The sequence below is a fragment of the Anopheles stephensi genome, chromosome 3 (genome assembly GCF_013141755.1).
Source record: "Anopheles stephensi strain Indian chromosome 3, UCI_ANSTEP_V1.0, whole genome shotgun sequence".
NCBI lineage: Eukaryota > Metazoa > Arthropoda > Insecta > Diptera > Culicidae > Anopheles > Anopheles stephensi.
In genome coordinates, this window is record NC_050203.1 from 37,898,598 (window position 1) to 37,919,491 (window position 20,894).

Below are 20,894 nucleotides of genomic sequence, written 5' to 3' on the forward strand. Positions count from 1 at the left end.
CTGTGCCTGGTCGAAAGAGGCGCTGTGTCCTTTGCCGAGCTTAAGACGTTTGCACGTGGCGTGCGCGTGAGGAGGTGGAGGTGGTTGAGGTGATGGTACTTGCAGCTCGTTTGAACGGCTTTGTTATGCTCCCGGTGACAAGTTGACAATTCGAGTGAGACGGTTTAATGGATGATAGTGAGCATGAAGTAGGAAAATAAGCCGATAAATGATGGGGGCTTGCCTTTTGTTGTGAATGTATTATTAGGGCTGAAGAACTGTTGAAGGACGCTGATGCACTATATTCGTCTTTTGGGCTAGAGTGATCAATTAGGCACAAGTTAGCGTTTGAAGATCCCCAAAGGACACCCGAGTAAAAATGTAGTCTTTTTCATGCCTTCTGAAGCTATCATTTAAAAATGTTCTTCAAATATCGCTAACTCGCCATGAAATGTTTTCCCTGCCCAAGCGCCAACAAACACCTCAAGGTCGTAAAATATTCAATCAATCATTATACTTAGCACATTTTCCCTCCAGGCCAATGGAATTCTTCCCTGGCGCTTCAAGTTCATTTTATATTTATGCATATTTGGGACTGCTCGCACGGTGAAGTAGAATTCCCAGCGAGTACTCCAAAGCGCTACTTTGAAGCGAAAAAAGACGCCTCAAGTGGAGTAAGCTGTTGCTGTGTGTGTGCGTATGTGTGTGTATTGAGATGATGATAAGCCTCACCTGAGCACTTTTTTTCTGCTTCTGAAGAACCTTTTACCAAGTGGATTTATAATGAAGGAGAAAAAGACTTTCTTCTCACTTTTTCCTTCACAATAGCGCAACCGGTCTGGCGTTGAAGCGGTCAGACCGAAGGAGAAAAAGGTATTCACACACACACCGACATACAAACACCCACCCTCGAAGAAGAGTTCGCTCCCGGAGCCCGCAGGAAGGACCCGGACCGGTGGCAGGGTAAACTTTTACGTTCTACTCCATTACCTAATATGCCCATCGAGATATCGTGTTAATATTGTATTAGGGCGCGGTGCGTTAATATTTCTTCATTTATGTGGTGCCCTTGGTCGTCTGGAGAGATCCTGGCCACACACCGTTTACCTTCTTACGGGCCTGCACTGCAGACAGAACCATTGTCTTGCCAAGGTCCCGTGTCGTGTCGACGTGTTTGGTTGTTTGTTTATCGTCGTTATGCTCCCTGGTGCTCAACACCATCGAGTGAGTGCTCGTTGGGAAAATGGCGGCGGCCAGACAGCGATAGAGATGGTGTTGTGCTGGCGCAAAAGCGAGACAGCCAACCGAGCACGGGAGATGATTGTTATTGGGAGAAAAATGGTTCCCCCGTCGCCATTTTCGGGGTGGTATTTCATTTAAAGGCAATTTGCATAAGATAAGTCGTGATAAAGGACACTCGGGCAGACGTGTGGGCCTTCGCGTCTCCAACGGCATCGTCTTAAGGCTGCGTAAAAGTGATTTTTCTACGGGATTACCGCTCATTCGCTCCCATCGAAGACACAATAATATCGGAAAATTCAATCTTTTCGATAGGTGATCCGCATCGTGCGTGTCTGTTTACCTTTCGGTGCACGTGTACCGATTTCCATCAATGTGGTGTAGCGTGATCCCTTCCTTCTCTTAAACGGAAGTACTTTCACTCTTCGCATGATGTACCACCGCGTCGACTTTTTCACACTTCCGGTAGCGAATGCCGCCTCACTCTAGCCTTCATGCCGCCTCACCTCACGAATCCTACCACCACGAATATGGGTGGCGTTTGTGTTTGGCGTTTGAGGTCGAGAAGTTCATAGCGGGATGGTTGTGTTTTGTGACACCTTCGCTCAGCCCCACTCAACCTAGCGAGAAATCATTCACAACAACAAAAAACTCCCACTTCCAGATGTCGTTCAAATGTCAGATAAATGTGCGAGCGCCTCGTGTGACGGCGAGGGATCGAAAATGAGCAAGGGGGAAAAAAGTTCCAGAAGTAAAAAAGCGAACCCAAAATGCAGGAAATTCAGCATCACTGCGGGATGCTAGGATCGAAAGTACGGGCAAAGGGGGGGCTCGGAAGAAGTTAGACATAAAGTCCTTAAGGCATTCCATTCGACAAACGCATTCACCGAAGGCGTACTTTGTATTTTTGCTAGCTTCCACAGTTTCCACATCCACTTCAATGCTTGTCCAAGGGACAAAGGACAAACGGAAGAAAAAAAATCCCCAAAACGTCATACAGCACAAGATGAAAATCATTTCGCACACAGCAGGGAGGGGGTGGAGGGGGAGAGATTGGGGTGAGGAAAATATGGAAATTCTGCTCAGCAAAAAAATATCCACCAGAGGTTAGACAGCTCGTACTTCGCTTTTTTATATCCATTCCCAACACTCTCGAGTTCTTTGTTGGGTTAGTTCATTCTCAAGAGCGGCGGCCCCGAAAAGGATAAGACAGTCATTTTGTAAGTAGGTGAACTGGGAGTAACGAGAAGGAAAAAGCAAAAATTGTATGCAAACGGTGACCTCTCGCTGGACCTCCATGCCATGATGCTACGAACTGCTGTTCGCAGCAATCGGTGAATAAATTGTCCTTGGTTCTGCCATAAAGTGCACGCTATCGTGCGGAAAGTGGTGCCATCGAGCAGTTCGAGCTTTTATTTGCTTGCCGTCACTAGTTGGACAGCTTTCCGTAGGGTTAAGTGACCTGTTGACGGGATGCGATGTGCTCGAGAAAATGAATGGCAGAGTGCAAGAAAAATGGCTTCCCGTAATTGAGAGACGAGACAAGGAATTATTGTTTGTTAAAGAAGGTTTACTGGATAAGCGAATAGAGTGGAGTTTCTTAGAATGTAGCCCTCAAAATAACTCACAGTCTTGATTTTTAATAAAACTCCAGGGTTTTTAACAAGACATCATGACAGGATACAGCTCTTGGTACTCTCACCATTGAATTGACAGTTGATCCCGAAATAAAAATTCCAACGGAAAAGGGTATAGCATTATCGTTTACAAGCCTTCATCAACCTATAAAAAAGAGTACTTTATTCAACTTATTCACCAAAAAGCATCAAAATTCTCATTTCTAGCATCGGATATGTGACCACCATCATTATGCAAAACAAGAGCATATTCCGGAAACCCAATTGAAATACATTGACCGTAACAACATCGTTTCATTTGCTATCACCAAACCGGCTTCACCCTTGGCATTGGGGATGACTTCCAAATTTTCCAATTTTCTTCCCAACCGTTTGTCGTCGATCGAAAGCAATTTGAAATGGTAATGCGCAGCTCAACTTGCATTCAGTGGACCAATGACAAGCTTTGGTTTTGGTTGATTTGAGTTGTTGTTTGAATAGCTCAAAGTCCTCTTTTTGGACAACGATGCAGAAAACAAGAAGCAAACAACAACTAATGGTTTGTTTCTTATGTGAGACAATAGTCAAATACCTTACTCTTATAAGCGATTTCATTTAATTAGTTGCCTGTTCACATGTGGAAATAACTTATCCGAAATTTAATATGCATTATAGCAATGAATGCAGGCAAGCAGTGGGCAGTCGCAGAATTTGATTGCCTCATGGAATTCGGCATTTGGAGAGCTTCACATTCCAATAATTTGCATTACGAGCAACAATTTTCCAGAGGTTCGTTTTTTCACACACAAGCGAATTCCATGAATATTAATGTGCAGATAAGCGCCTAGAAATGCTCGACCGGGAGGCATCAATGTCTGGGCCTCATAATTGATTTCAAAACAGGCACCAACTCCAACCGTGTGCAATGAACTTAACCATGTGTGTGAAGAAACACTCAACCTATCGATCTGTGGGACGATGAAGGTTATTGTAAAATGGCCGCATAACTTACAATACAATTGCTTACATACTAGTAAATGACAGCTCACCGTCAGTGTTTGCTCTCAATGTTTAAAATCCATGCTGAAGCTTACCTGTAACGAAACGAGAAAGAGAGAGAGAGAGAAAATTTTAACAAAACCATTTATTAATGGGAATAAAAAAGAACTTACACGCTGCGGTATGTATACGAGATTTAAAAAAAAAGCAAAATCATTACAAAGGAATAAAACTGAGGACGAAATTTTTGACTGCCTGTTACTTTGGTGGCACTTTTTTTACGAGCCCACGAGACAATGTATTGTAAATCTTTTACACACAAATGTAATGGTGGAAAAACCACCCACCGCGGGGTATCGCGAGCATGGGTCGTAAAATGAAATTTTCCTTCCATTGCCGGTGCTGGAGGGCTCCTCCAGCCGGTCTTTACACAAGTCACCCGTCTCCGGAGATGTCTCCCCGGAACGAGTAATTTCTGTCACCGAGGACCGGAGGAGCAACATTATGTCTTCATGGCGTTCTGCTGTGTGTGTTTGTGTGTGTGTGTTTTTTCGTCTCTCTCTTTCGCTTCTCTTCTACTCTTCTTCTGAGGCCATTCTCTTGTTGAATGTGCCATTTTCATTTGAGCGTGTGTATGCGGGGTTTGTAAGGACATTTGCATGAAAAAGCGAATCACTTTTTGTTGTTGTCTGAACCGGGCCTGGTGGATTGTTTGGGGCGCAAGAGCAACACAGGCAAAATAGAAGAAAAAAAAACAAGATCAGCATTGCTTTTCTTTCGCCGAACCAGTCATCGCTGGTTGGAATTATTTTTTTACGAGCCTCCAGGCGAGTTTGTGTGTGTGCGTGTGTGTGCGTTTGGAGAGGGATCGGCCCGTGGGAGAACAAGAAAATGGATGATAACGTTCGTCAAAAGCTTTCATTGAAAATGTTTATGGATGAATCCCCTGGCGACCCAAGCTTCGGTCGTGTAGAGCAGAAGGCCCATGCCTGAACCGGTGTGTAAGTGACTGCGGGCGCTCTGAGTCTGAGAGTCTGAAGAATCTGGCCATGTTTGAATTTCTGGACGAATAAAGACAACCTCACCACAATAACAGTGTTATAGATAGATCGAGGCTCAAGCACGACGGACTTACCCAGAGAAAACGGAACGCATTAGATTCATTTTAAACAACTGTGTCGAACGCTGGTACATATTGTGCTGTCGAAACATTAAAAACGCATTACCGTCTCAAGGAACGACGGGCATTACGAGTCTCAAGACGGTGTACAGAGAGTCAGAATCTCAGACGAGACTCGTTGCAACGCATGTCGCATCGCATTACTTCGGCGATGCTGGCAGATTTTACAAGCGCGCTGAAAAATCATTCCTATCTTCCATCAGTCTCCGGTGGATGCTCCTTCCACCCCGTTTATTCAAAACCCATTGTGAGTGACTTTGGAAATGCCTACACGTAGCGATAGGAAGCTCCCAAACGGCGCTAAATACCTCTCCATCCTTTTTTTCAACAGCCCGCCATCGATCGAAAGAGCCGGAGCCCTCTCGACGAGGGATTAAATTAAATTAGAATTACACAGGCTGAATCAGTTAGGCGAGCGAGGTTATTCTTGGGCGCGGATTTTTAAGGCCTCCACATTCTGCAACCACCGTCGTGTAAAAGAAGGAGGTTTTCCGAAATGTGCGGAAGTGTTGAAACTGAAAACTTTCTAAATACACCGCACCATTCTCGCGCTGCCCTTCAACATTCAGGATGCGTCCAATTCAGGCTCGTTGAAGGAGATTAGCGTTGAGGACGAAACGTCATTAAAAAGTGTTTTGTACAGATCTCACCAGCTTGAAGGCGCATACGGCGAAAAGGAGGGCAGGTCTTTAATCTTTTTGCGCCATTTGCTATACGATGGGTTGTGCCGTGTACATCAGGAGGACGCCCGGCAAATCCTTCGGGAGGCACTAAACGAATCGTACTTTTCCGATATGAACGATGAATGAAAAACTTTGCCACTTCTGTTCCCGTAGGACTTTGGGCAGCCGAAAGAGTAGCATCCTAAGCATGGGAGGGAAAAAAAAGGATGAAGAGCGTTTGCTTAGTGTAAGGATCGCTCCTCCACTCGGTGAAAACTTAGACAACCGTTGGTAGAATATATATGTTTCGCTTGTTCCGTGTCGTTGGAAAAGTTGTTCCTTTGCGTCCCGAGTTTTTTTTTTTTTTTTGTTGTGTTCTGTTCTTCTGTTGTTCTTTGCCATCTCCCTCGGCCAACGGTTTCGAACGTCTCGCAGAGTGTACTTTATTTATGCGAATATGTCAGTAAATATATTTTATTACATCTCATTGACAGCGGTGGCCAGCGGTGGATGGCATGGAGCCTGTTGTTATTTGCCAGATCTCGCTTGATTCCTTCCGATCATCCGGAACCGTCTCGGGTGTTCAATATTCGCTGCGGACAAACAACATCCGAAGGGAGCTAAAGGCAGCAGCCATGCCAACACAACAACAACACCGAAAAAACGCATACATCTTCTCGCAGCGCAGCAGAAGAAGCACTTGGGAGAGCAAAAAGAAACTTTTGTTGTGTAATTCACCCCCGGTGTAGGGCGTGCAAGCCTGTGGCTAAACTCGTTCGAAACAGGATGGTTCCGATGATGGCTGGTCGGTCGATGCGGGTCAATCACCCGGACGGGGGTGATCCTACCCGCTCGAGGTAGGAAAGTTTTCCGCACCGAGCAGTTACACGGTACGTTTCACCAGGCAGCGTTGCTTCTTGGCCGATGTGACATAATGTACGGGCTCGTGACGATACTCGTGAGACGTCGTCGTCGGAAAGTCCTCGACGACAGGAAGAGTGTGAGCGCACGACAACAACCAGAAGAGAGAAAAAAATTGATTGGAAAGTATGTGCTCACTCGACGTATTGATGATATCCCCAGTGGGTTTGGGGTGTAGTTTTTTTCCTTTCTTGAATTACGGGAGAAGCCCCTAGCCCTGGACACACACACACACACACACGAGACTAAGAAGTGGCGAACTTTTCTTAACGATCCGGCATGTGCTCTCGCTCATGCGCTCCATCAGCAATGATCCTAAGTTTAACCACCGTGCTACGGCGACGACGGGGACACGGGCCAACCTCGATGAAGCGAACTTCGATTGTCCTTACTCAGCAGGTTCGGGGCGTGCGAGACACCCCACGGGACAAACAATTTCGGCGGTTAGTCGCTAGCACAAACTTTGGTCCAGCGGCATCTTTCGACCGGTTTTCATCACGCTTCGTACTTTCTCTGCTGTGCGAATGGCGTTTCCGGTGACAACCGAGCTCCTGTGTGTGGTGGTGATGACTCCCCAACTCCGAGATAACCGCCAACACACTGGCACACAAAATACGAAATGAAGTTTTGCGACCACTACATCAGCAGAGCGATAAAAAGTTTTAAGGACCTTCAAGATCGATTTCAGACGGACCAAACCGACCAACAGTACGCCCATACTTTGTTGCCCCCATGCATTGTAACACTTTTGATTGCCTAACCGAGAGACAGAGGATCGCTTCAATTGCCGCCCGAATTGCTGGCAGGGGGCGACCGTCCGAGCGTCCATGTCTTGTTCACATCCCTCATGATGGGCTGGCCATAATGGATGTAATAAAACTCCATCATATCTGAGTTCCGGTTTGCGGAGTGCGCGAGGCACGAATTCCCATCGACATTCCAGCGGTGTGCGGGTACACGTGCAACAACTCCACGAAACAATTTTATTTCTCGTACGATTCGGAGCTCGTGCTCGCGACTCGTGGCACCAGAAATGGAGGTAATTTATCTGTGTGTGTGTGTGTCTTGACCAAGCGGTCTCCGGTCGTTTGAAGATGCTCCTCAGTTCGGTTTACGTGTTTATGGGATTTTTGGTTTTGTTTTCGGGTTTTTTGTTTGTGGACGGAACCACGCACCAAACGTTCGATGGCCAATTCGTGGCGATTTCGCTGTCCTTTTTATGGCACTATTTGGAGGTTTTGCGGAAAACTTTTCCCATTTCACTTTCTTCGGCAAGGGTGACGCACACAACTCTGTTCTTGCTTTTGTCTGATTCATTTGTTCTTCTGCTACTCAGGCTCCGGCTGAATGAAGTCATCTGGCTGGATGGTATTTTATTGCCAACTAGGTGAAAAACTTTTCTAACAGCACCGTGGAATTACGGGCACTTTGTGTCGACCAGGGCAGGCTATTTATCTCCTTCCCAGTACTCCAAGCCAAGGATGTTTGAACCGTTTCCTGATTCGGGATCTGAACGGTGCCGGTAGTTTGTGTGAAGTAACTCGAGAAGCAATTTCTTGAACTAGTGTGGCTCTCATGTTCAATTATGAGTTGTACAAACAGGGCGGGCTCATGTTTCGGTTGGTGTGTGTATTTTTATTAAAATTTAAAGTCAACAGTACGCACCATCTACTCACATTAGGCTCGGAGAATGGAGCACACTGGTGGTACGGAATAATAACAATAACGGGCACTAGGAAGCAGTGCACGTGTACGCTTTGGAAGGCAGAAAACAAGCTTTAATTGATCTTTTGCTGCTTCAGCAAACAGTCGTGCGCTGTACTTTCATAATGAAGCCAAACACATCCACAAGCTCTTGCATGGCACGAACGACCATAATCCTTTGTGCCGGAAGGATCTCGCTCGCTCTCCCTCGCTAAAGGGTCCTCGGGATTGCAACTGTTCCTCGTCGGCCCGGGTGTCGATTGTTGTTAAGTTCAAACGATGAACTCGGGCTCCCTCCCTCTCTCACTTCAACAGGACGAACCGCTGGGTTGTAAACTGGTGCTGGAGAGGAGCTCTGGTTCTGATTTGCCATTACACGAAAAGCCAGAAAGCAATCAACTTTCTCTTGACGTCTACTTCAAAGCGGTGTAGCAGAAATTTAATTACTTTTTGTGCTTTTGAGGGGTATCGATACGGAGCGCAAGGATCGTTTCCCAAGCAGCGCTCGCATGGCGTCTCCTTGGATTATCAGCCAAGGTGCAGAAATAGGGGGTTGTAGTTTAATTTTGATGTCGATCGGGGAGCACGATTCACAAACCGTGGGGAGTCGAGTCCACGAAAGCCCGAAGCTGCACATGTAATCATCTCCTTCTCCGGGCGGGTGCTGAGTTTTGCACCAACGATCGAACTGGGTCAAAAGGGTTTTGATTGAAATCTGGTTCAATTTGCTGTCAATAAAACAGTCAAAGACAAGTTGCATGTAGACGATTGCCGATTACCGAGCTGAGACTGTCGGAGCAGGTCTGCTGTTCGAATTTCCTTTTTTCCCGGCATGCGAAAGATTGTCCCATGGTACAATCGCTTCCAAGATTTGCTGTCAAATAAATCAAGATTCAATATTTCACTAGTCACTGGTCTCGCAACCGATCATCAATAATCCCGACACAAATCTTCCTCTGGCCGGACGCCGGGCGAAGACTACGCGACTGAACGCACGAGGAGCAACAAATTGAACTGAAAATAAATTTCTCACTGAATTATACATGTAATCTTTCAATCCAACTGCTGTTTCGTAGCAGTGCACCACATCTTTCACACTATCCGTGTGAAGCGATGTGCGCATTTCTCTCGCATCAGGGGTTACGGTTGGGTCTGTTCACACCGCACGAAAGTTGTCCTCGTATGACAGCAGTCTGCTACAAATAATCGTATAAATTATGTATTTACAGAAGTAATCTCCATTTAAATGACTTCAATCAAATCCATATCCAATGTGATGGCATTCGAGGCGGCCACAAGATGCTCCATCTTTATCAGGATCGAACAAGCGCCGGCAAGTTCGCATGACGTGGCGAAGACATCGACACTGGGATGGATGCCCTTCCCTCGCAATTGCACACGAAACGGGGTGACATGCTCTAGCCATTCGAAGAAATTGACAGAAAACATGGCCCGAGGTCCTCTGGGCAACAAGCAGCTTGGCTAGCTGCTTCTTGTCATTGTGCGGTGCAATGCTGAAGTTGACACTGCCGCTGGGAAACGAACCATTCAGAGCGCTTCGAAATGTCCACCACCGTGAAGTGCGATACTGACAAAGAAAAGAACTCTTCAGCTTTGTTCGGCAAGGGGATCCTCGCGTCGTACCGCCCCGGGAGAACTCATTATTTCCCGACCCGCAGATAAAAATGCTTTGTTTCGCTGGGAAAAACTTTCTTTTCGCTCATTGATTCCTTCCTAGTCGAATCTGTTTTTTGTGTTGATATCCTTCCTTTATACGGCTACACTCGAAAGGCTACATTCATCTCCGAAATCTCGAAGCGAAAGAGGTCCGGCGACAAAAAGACTGCCACTCGGCTCGAATTAAGTCTTCTCCTTGATTCGCTTAGCGTCCACTTGTGCTTTCAATTCTGCCGCTCGTCTTCGCTCGGAGGACCGCCGCACGGTAGCGCTGTTCCGTTGGGTTTGAACTTATCATGGTTTAGTGAGTGTGACTTCCAGCTGCCAAGACACTGGCTGTTTTTTATCTGTCCCTTCCAAATAATGTTACTTTTTCATCATTATCCTTTCGCTATCTGCTTTGGCCTGCCAATGGTCGAGGGCCCTTATCGGGCTACGCCAAAGAAGCCCGGCGAAGCAAGCGGGTGCAAATTGAGAAGAAACAGAGCACAAAGCTTACATTTTATCGTGATTGGGAAGTCGTGATAATGTTTGTAAGGAGCGCCTTTGTTGTAGAAGTGTCGCCATTACGGTTGCGATTCGCCATGTGCCATTTCGGAATGGATGGAATCAGATGGAATCAGATGAGCGAAGGCACTCGAGCTCTGCCGGAATGGTTTTAAGTGCAACAGTTGCAATTTGTTCAAAGCGAAGCAGTGCGGAGGCTTAGCCTCTAAAGTGAGTGGAGTGGAAATCTTTGCGATGTTAAAAAGAAGCATGCAATCCTTTACTGTAAAATAAATTACTTTCCTTCCAAGAAATGAAAGTTGCAAAAAGTTTCTAACCGAGTTCGGAAGCAGCAGCAACAGCTTCTCCAAAAAGCGACTGCGTATTCATTTTACGGGCCTTATCTTATCTCCTGTACTCTGTCTCTATTTCTTCATCATGCTTCATCGTTTGATCCCAATGGAATCGCTCGGGCAAGACAGCAGGAAAAACGTCCATTTCTTCATCGTAGAAACGTGCCATGAGCGAGTGCGTGTCAAACAGGATCGATAGAAGGATGAGGATGTTTTCCAGGTCCCAGAGATTGTCCTTATAGCACGGACGACTTACCAACAGACGTTCGTGCGATAGTAAAACAATTCATTTTGGCGTTTTAATTTGACGATAAAAGTAACACAAAACCCAAAATGATCGAACACGAAGCGTGAGCGAGAGGCAAGCAAATCTCGGAAGAGAGAAAAGGACCGAAGAAGGAACAAGTGAGATGTGCTGTAGAATATTTTAGTACGGATAGATTTTATCTGGTGACCCATTTTGCTGCCATCAATGTTCCCTCCGCTGGGTAGCTGGCTTGAAGCCGGGGTTGTTTCTGTTTCTGTTGCGTGATCGAACGAACGGTTGTCCGATTTTCGTAGTTGTTACGTTTCTCACGCAGATACCATGATGAGGCCGTACTGCAGGAACCCTTTCCAAATGGCAGGATCAACAAACCTCTCCCAGAACAAACGAAAAAAAGGCAGCCCACTTTCACCGTAAAACTGGTACGGGTTTTTGTTGTTTTCGAACCTGTGTCCCTTTTGTTGTTGGTGAAACGAAACGAATGGCAGTGGATTTTTGCCTGAGTTTCTTTGCAAGGTTTTTAAGAGATTTGTATCTGGAGTGAGAAAACGTGATTGGAGTAATTTTCTTCCGATTAGCAGTGTGATCGAATCGTTCATGCCCATGAGCATGAATTGGTTGGTGAATTTCTGACCATCTGTCTATTTTTTACGAGTGTGTGTGTGAGATAGGGAGTCTCGTACAGCAATTGCTGATGAACGACGGAGCCAGCAGAACAAAGTCCGTTGATATTTTGAAACGATTTAAGTTTAGTTTTAAGTACAGCACTTAAACTCTAGAGCTTCAAGACTACCAAAACGAAACAAAAAATTGCTTATTCACTTTTCAACTTAAAATACAAAGAAAAAACTTTTGCTTTCTCTGCTTCCTCCAGTAGTTCCTCTGTCAGACTTGTTTTCCATTTATGTTTTAATTAATAAAACCCCGTGAAAGAACTTCCTTGTTTGAGTAAAAGGGCAGTAAAGGCGAAGGGACGCAAAAGAAATCATTTAGCATCCCAAATATCCTGTGTCAGTGCAATAAACTTTCCCTTTACATTTTTTTCTGCTACGCCTTTCCGTTTTCTGCTTTGGCACAGATCATCGTGACTATTCGTCACTGCCAAGGGTTGGGACAGATATTCTGCTTTCCTTTTGCTCGGTTTTTATAATCAGCAGCCGGTGGGAGAATTTTTAATTAGTTTCATTTTTTAACCGAAAAGTACTGCAAAATACAAAGTTCTTATGGCGTTAAAGTCAAGTCCCAAGACACGGAAAAAAACTTGACCACGATTGATGAAAGGATCGTGCCATTGGGTTGAGTTTGTGAGGAAGCAAATGGGACGCATCTCCATTTTGTAGCTGAAGTAGCCGCCAGGACAACTGACAACGATAAGCCTGGTCAATCCGTCGGCGAAGTGAATGCACCTTTGCTTGTTAAGGGCATTGAAACCGGCAAGGCAAACATCCCAGCAACGATTGATAGTGGCGAATATAAAGGTCATCGAAACAATCTCACACAAAGAGCGTGTAAATACGGCCAAAAGCTGTTGGTCCCACAAAATGGTTCCCGCTGCTCCGGAGCCGAAAAGCGAAGGACACGGAACCCAAAGACCCGAGATCAGAAGTGAAACGAAAAACACAACCGAAAGGAGAAAAAAGAACACCAAAGAACCATCGAACACAACTAGTAAATCCTCTTACCCGGTCGGTCGATCCCCAGACTCGAGTGGTCGACTGATGAGGTTGTGCATTTGAGGTTCTATTCAGCGGTGAGAAAAATGCGCTCGTCTCTTGCGGATGCATATGGAGGGCGTTGACAAGGAAGGGGGCCATACTCCTTGCATCCAACCAGGGACTCCGCAAAGAAAAGGTGACAAGAAGCTGCTCTACCAACTGGGACGAGGTAAAATAAATGATACAACTCTGGCTAGCTGTCCCAGACCCCCAGACGCAGCTTCTGGTGTGAATCCGTCCGCCAAGCTGACGGATGAACTCTCCAAAATGAGGTAATTGAAAAAATGGCAGCTGGAGTGGGTGAGAGCAAGTCAAAAAAAAAACCCCGGAGACTATGCCTGTGAAAGGAAAATTGTATCCCATAAAGGACAATGTCCAAAAACTAGCGCACAACTACAGCGGATAATGGCGGATGGACGCGCCAGAAACAAAGCGGCAGTCGCCGAGGTAAACCGTGGGTCCGAAAATGAATGGACTTTTCTCGCGCGCCAGTCCTTAGCGCGATGGTGAACCTCCGCTACAGTGTTTATGTTCCCCGACCGGATATAGTTAGGGAGAGAAATGACTGGCATTTTTCCAGAGCTTAAGGAAGGATTTGAATTCTTGTATTATTACGGTACTCTCGCAACCTTGCGCTTGGCGAAACCTGTGGAAAAAAGGATCAGAGTGAAGTTCCAGCAAACGGCCACGCTGATTGCACCACCATCACCACGACGACTGGGCAGCAGTATTTCGTGCTGTAATTAATCTTCCCACTTGGGCTGGGAGTTTCTTGTTGTTTTGTGCTTCCTTCCATACCGATCTACGAGCTGGGAGGGGTGTCCCGAACCAGAACCATCGTTGCACGTAGATTGGCGAGCGAAAGATTGAAACGGCGCGAATGAAAATGAAAACCGAAAGCTTAAATGAGCAATTAAAATGATACGAATCATTCTTCTTTGGCTTTGCGCTCCACGGAACGTGTGATATGGCGTTGCGAGATGAAGGGAAAACTTCATCAGTAACTTTTGCAACGTTTACAAATAGCCTCGGTGGATGAACTTTTGGAAAAAAGGGGGTTGTTGAGTAGTTTTCGGGAAAAAATGGGATCACATGGTATTCTGTAAGGGAATCGATGAATGTGTAGTCGTGTGGTTGTATCATTCTACTCAATATATGATTTAAATTAAACTATGCTTCAATGCTGTCTTTAAAGTTTTCTTAATTTCAACTTAAAATCCCCTTGAACACTTTTCGACCAATGCATAATGTTTGAATGACTCCCGCACGTTTCCGAACGCTCACAAAACAGTTTAAAAATACACGACACAAATAGAACATGTAGCTTTCATACCGGCCAACTGAGAACTATAGAGACACACACACATAATAAAGGCACAAAAACACACACACACATACACATTCTATTACATAAGAACGGCACAACACGCATACCAGTGAAAGGAGTGGCTAGTGCTCGCTGTGTAATACCGTGCATGATTATGTAGTTTGTTGTTTAAATACTCTGGTGAATACTCACACGCACTCGTAAAAAAAAAAAATGCAAACGAGAACGGTCAAATGCCACAAAACATAAGTTAAGGAAAGTGTAAAAGAAAAGAAAAAGTTAACTTTAAGGGAAGTTAAACTAAACTTTAAAAAATTATTTCGAACAAAAAAGAAAATAAATTAAGAGAAAAATAAATGAGAAAATGAGAATAAAACATAGAAAAGAAACAGAAGAAAAGCATCAACTGAACATACCGTACCGAGCGCTAGAGAGTTGGTCAACAGGTGAGACTAAGAGTTAAAAAGGGGGTGGGGGCAGTAACATTTAGCACTTACCTTTGCTGGCACCGTCTGGTCCTCTCAGGATCGTGCACTCTTCAATGGTTCCGAACGCGTTAAACAACTGTCTTACATCCTCTTCGGTTTGCTGCTTGCTAAGCATGCCAACGAAAAGCTTTCGATCTAAAGTGTGATGCAATGCAAAAACACCGGTAACATAATTGTTTGTTATTGTTTGGTAAGTAGTTGGATGTTTGTTTGTTTTTGTTTTTGCAAAACCGAATTGTAGTTGTCGTTTGTTTGTTTTTGCGTGCATTTCAAGGATGATGAACAACATGACGATGATGATGATGATGGTGATGGTAGTGGCAGTAATGGTGGTGGTGGTGGTGGTGGTTATGTTGGTATTTGGATGGAGTTAATTTGATTTGGCCGTTGCGTTCGTCGATTTCCGATAGGTGATGAAACGTCGAAATGGATGGATGGTTGATTGTTTGGATTTCGTTTGGGTTTGAACCACACATTTACACCACACAACACACGCCACGCCACGGAAATGGTTTTTTGTTTGTTTGGTTTTTTGTTTTGTTTGATTTGGTTTTTTTTTTTGGTTTTTTGCATGAAGAGCGAACAATGGGTTTGACATAAAAAAGAAAAGAGAAAAAGAAGAAAAAAGTAAATTAATAATTTTGCATCATGAACAATTAGCTGACAGTTTGGTGTTGAAGTGTTGCTTTTCTTTTTCGTGCTGGTGTGTACATTGTGGTAAGGATCGGTGGAGATCGGTTAATTTCGGGAAACAGAAAACAAAGAAAACAAAACAGTGAAAGAGAGGAAACGATTGTGTACGTTTGGGCAACATAAATAGGGTGACAGAACGTGAAAAACATAAACACGGTTGGAACAAAAAAACAGCAAGTAAAGGACATCACACGACACACATAAAGGAATAAAATCACAACGAGGCGTTTAGTGGTCGGGGAAAAAATGTTTGGGGGAATGCGGAAGGGTCAAACGGAGTGTAGTTTTAGATAAATAGTGCCAGCGATACAACGTTCAATAAACAGTCAATAAACAACAGGATACGTTTATCTAGAAACAATTGAGCTTAACGATGAAATATTGCAAAAACTGCGCAGCATGTAGTAAGACGTGGATAAAATTTACCTTCACGCTTCAAAACTATAAATAGAAATGGTACATACAGGAAGGAGGAAGTCGATCGAAAAAAAACAAAGAGCAAACAAAAGCCAGGAATTCTAAACAGAAAATCGTATCTATGTTTGGTGTGGCACACAATCCACACCGGGTCGCCATCTTTTCACTCAAAAGCTAGCGAAAACGAACACTTAACTCACAACAAGATAAAAATACTACACCATACGGAAGGAAATGCTACTAAACACGCAAAGTCACAGCAAAACTAAGATCAAACCCAGGTATTTTTTATGTTCAGATTTAGAAGATGGGATATTTTTATGTAATAACAGCTTAAGGAGTAATTTTAGTACTTCAAGTCTTTGTTCCTTCGAAAGTGTGTTGCTTGCCAAGATTGATGTCTTATCGTCTTGCTCCATCGGAAATGAAGCCAAAGAGGGAGAAACTGAACAGGAATCAGCTGACGCAGCAGACACTCGACGTTCGTTATGGCTTATTGATCCATATGGCTGGGCATGTGGCTTCAATGAATAGCCGAATAAATAAAACCAATAGCGTAAACGCGTAATTAGGATAATTTATAGCTCCTATTACAAAACCTCATCTTTCTTCGGAAAAAACCAACCAAAAGATCCTTCGGTGGAAAGGAGGCATGCTATTAGAGCTGTTTTGCGGATAAGAGATTAATATTTTATTATTGAGTTCTTTTGAAAATTACTTTGACTTTTCTATTCATTTCTTTGAAAGTCTTCAGAATAAAAACTCAACTTTAAAATTACGAAGTCAGTAGCCACATCGCTGTTTGACTATTCGAAGGGCGAATAAGAAAAACGGGAATGTGTTTATCAATTTCCCCTAACAATGACGAAGCAGCATGCCGAAACTGAGGACACCAACGCTGCTTCGACGACCGCTGAACGAAACAAAGGATCATAAAGAAGCGTTGGGGACGAGTACGCCCTGACATGTTCTGGAGTTCGATCAAAGACCACAAACCGCTAGGTGAGATCTTCGTCCACCGGAGAAAGGTGCAATTGCTTGCGGAGGCACCAAACAGCTACACAGAGAGCTGCTTCCTTATGCTAATGAAAAAATATTATGTCCCTTCTCCACGGGTTATTACAATCGTCACACTTTACCTCGAGTCGTGACCGTGCCTGTTGTGCGGCATTCTGTTTAACGCTGGTGGCGCTTTTCTTTGTCCTCTGAAGCTGAAACCGTCCAAAAAACCTTGACGGAATTTTAAACGAAGCAGCGCCTTGGCTCTCCCGGAGGATGCCTTTTCCCGAGCGCCGGAAGTAAACATCTTGCCGTAACCTCCGAAGGAACCGAACTACCTCCGATCGATTGAGCACGGAGCTACCACCCGTGGTTACGCCATGCAAGGCGAAGCGGTAGCGGACGTGATGAGTTTTGCTAACGATGTTTTCGCAAACTATTAGTTGAATCATGGTGCACTTCCTCCTTCTTGTGCTGGAGCTGTCGTGTGTACCGTGCGGAGGGAAAGATTTTTGGGCTACCGATGTGCACTAAACTCCGGCAGACGGGATGAACAGATTTGTTTCGCCATCCGCTTTTCGGCTTCAAAGTGCATTAAACGATGCACCCGAGCGGAAGAGGAAACGTTATCCATCCGTGCGCTTCCGTTGGACGAGGGATGAATATTGTGTGCCGCTGCCCTTGCCCTGGCTACTTCAACCCCGATTTGGGAGAGTGGATGAGACAGGATCCACATTCTATGATCCATTGTTGTGGTATTGGATTGGTCTACCGGTTCTGATGGAAGATATCGACACAGATTGAACGTTCCGTTGCATGCAAAAGTCTTTTTTGCTGGCTCTTTTGAAAGAAGCCACGGTGTCTAAGCGTTAAAAATATTCGTTTCCTTCGTTTCCTGTTCGTACGCTTCCAAGACGCTCGTCGGGAAGCTTTTGAACTTCACGTCGCAAGGACAATGAATCATCGATTGAAGTAAAATTTGCCAAGAAAAACCGATTACCATCCAATCCAATACGACGCCTTGGACCCCTTGGCTGAAGATTCCCCACGAAAAGGCCCGGCCCGTAAGCCGTCCTCGGGACAAAAACTTTATCCCCGAAACGGAGCAAGATTAGGTCTTTGAAAAATTATCCTCAATTTTCGGTCGCCTTGCACTGTTTTCGGTCGGTGGTTTTCGGTCACTTCCATCGCCGGCATTGGATTATATTACCATTAGACATAATTCGGATCATTATACGTAATTTATGAGATTCGATGGGTATCCTTTTCAGCATTTCTAATCTTGTTAATTACACCGCCCGGGCATGCGAGTTCCGGGGAGAGATGAATCGGGCGCTGCACAGATTCGTTAAAACAGACTCCACTCTAAATAGCAGGGCGAAAGGTCTCGATCGATTGTCATGCTTGCCGTAAGCGGAACCTCCAAAGGGATGAACTGTGGATGTCGCGTAATACGATGAATCGAGCTTCGCTCCACGCCACGTATTGTCTCGTGGCGGACCGAATTCATTTGTAAATTTTCTCGATTAATTCTGATAAATCAACACTCGCCGGTTCCGAAGCTAGCCATTGCGGACGACGGTTCGTACGCTGTTAAAGGCGCCCAGTTTAACTGAAGTAGGTGACAGTCACCCGGCCATTAGTGACATTAACAAAGTTCGACTGCCAAGGGTAATGAGGCGATAGATAAAATTAATGAGCTTCTTTCGCTTTGCTTCCGACAGTGGACGGGCGCGGGACACACTCCGTCGGTAACGATTTGGCCACCGAGGAGCAAAAGTTTCAACTACAATAATTCGAAGCCACCAAAGCTACCGCAGACGAATGGCAATTAGGTGGAATAAACATTTCTCATGATTTAGTGAGTGACTAAACCGAGGCGGCTACTTTTGCCACGAGACAAATGGGTGGATAGGTCGTAGCAAAAACACTTCACGAGGTCAGCAAGCTCCACAACATATTATTATTGGACAACTTAAGGTAAAATTTGTTGTCAGTGGACTTTGAATATTATTGCTATGTTTCAAATGAAAAAAATCGTTTTAAAAAAAATTTCCATCACGTTGTATCATAGGAGTTCAACGAATTGACCGCCATGACGAAGTCTTAGGTATGACCAAAAACTTTAGTCACTCAAAAGATCGCTCCACTGGTAACGCCCATCCTGAAACGAAATTTTATTTTTGGAACCTTTGAAACCAACAAGAAAAGGTTGTCTAGCCTCACTGTTGAAAGGATTCAGAGCACTGTCTTGGGCAGGAGTGACCAACCTTAGGAGTTTTTATTCATGTGTTTGTCTGAGTAAGTTGGGTCCGCTTTGTCTCTTCTTAAAGCTGAGCCATTCCACACCGCATCTTCAGGACACAGAACACACTGGAAGCACCAGTGACCGGAACTGGTAGATATTACGGTTCACAGCGTGTGATCAAAGTATTTATTTTCCACCGACAGCAATTAAGGATGCTTTCATTTGGGGGACGACCAAAATAGTATGTACTTCGCCATGGCCCAGCGATTCATTCACCCGCTGACGTTGGCCGTTGGCGGTGGCTCGGGAAGACAAATGAAGAATACAGGATATGATTAATTTTCTTTCGGAACGGGAAAGAAGCACACAGCAGTCGACACTGTCTACCCACCGGGACAGTTATCCACTGTTCTTTGTGGAAAAAGGCGAAGGCTTAAGTGATGAAGCTTGCCTGGGACATTCCTTGCACTAGGGCGAGGGATGTGTTAATTCATTAGTTCAGTTGACCCTTTCCATACGCGAAGGCAGGATCGCTGGGCGAAACTGCCAAGACTGCTATCGAAAAGGATAATGAATTAATCTAACGGCAGCTTCTGTACCGTTCTGAGCCGAGTGGTCTTCAAGGTCTGAGAGGTGGTATGGTACCATTGGGCGAAGTACAGTCGCCACAAGACGCTTCATGAGATTGGTTTTTTGGAGCAACGGGCTGTAAGCGAGATACACGTTCGAAGAAGAATTACGAAAACCCCCGACGAACCTTTCTCATTCGCTGGGTTTCCATTTCTGTTGAGGTAAAATAAGGATTAATAGTCAATGTAACACCACAACAACCAAATGATTAAACAACGGAGTGGTTCAATGAGGTATAGGTGACAATACAACTGGTTAATTTTGATCAATTTTGGGGGTCGAATGAGTTGAGCTACTTTCGTTTTGTCCATACCTCAATGAGCCCGACAGACACGCACACAGAGAGAGTATTACCAAAATGTATCACAGTGGTGGGTTAGAGAGTTACACCAACGACATCATGACATCAAGTAGAACTAAGTAAATGGTAAATGAACAACATCGATAATATGCACCAATGAAAGTCTACACTCTTCGGTCACAACGGACAATGGACAGGTCCCCGTGTCCTAAGTCGTGTCGAGGTAAGGCTGTGTAACGTAAGTGTGTAACGTTGCAGACGCTGCTCAGTGGAACCGGGAGCTCACGGTTCGCTTGGGTAATGAGAATGACACGGTTTTCCATAAAAAAACAAACTACTAAATAATTACGGACATCCTAGGAGAATGCATTAAATCACGACACTTTAAGGTTACGACAACGAACAAACAGAGCAAAATAGGAATCAATGCAAACAACGCAAAAACAAGGAAGTACGATTTATTGTAGGAGCCAGATAATGTAGTAGTAGTAGTAGTAGTAGTAATGGTACTAGTATAGGTGTGTGAGTGAGTGTTTGAACGGCAACACGCAAGGTGGCAGGGCAGGATCATACGGGCCAGTAACAGTAAGACTGACAACACCTTGAGCGAGGCCACCAGCAGGCAGCAGCAGCAGGTGGAGATGGTCAAGGGCAAGCGGAACGAAGAGGAAAGAAACCGAACGGTTCCACCAAGTTCTGACTTGGGAGAAAATTGGAATGCGATACAGTGGCGAACCCATCGGTACTGCGTACGCGCTAGGCCAGGCGATGGACGAACTGTATGTAAGTCACGAATCATGGCGTTAAATGAATATTAAAATTTGGGGTTTGTTGTTTTTGCTTCGTTTTTCTTCACTTGTTTGCCACACTTTTCCGTCGACTTCCCGCTGGGGGAGTGTACCTCCAGACGTTGGAGGATCTCGTCTAAGGGCAAGCAAAACCGCTAGCCGAAAGGACGGACGTTGGAGGGCGTGCGTTCGTTCACTGCGTGAACA

The 20,894-nt window shown here is 45.0% G+C and overlaps 1 protein-coding gene across 34 annotated transcripts in view; it reads right to left on the minus strand.

Moving 5' to 3' along the window:
* Window positions 1-20,894, minus strand: part of LOC118511858 (CUGBP Elav-like family member 4) — a 345,265-nt gene that overhangs the window by 68,608 nt on the left and 255,763 nt on the right. For 22 of the 34 annotated variants that reach the window (XM_036055408.1, XM_036055406.1, XM_036055422.1 and 19 more), the window contains one exon: window positions 14,621-14,746. The exons of the other annotated variants lie outside the window; for them this stretch is intronic. In XM_036055408.1, the coding sequence (XP_035911301.1) occupies window positions 14,621-14,746 (126 nt within the window). The remainder of the gene's footprint in view (window positions 1-14,620; window positions 14,747-20,894) is intronic. 34 annotated transcript variants of the gene reach the window in all.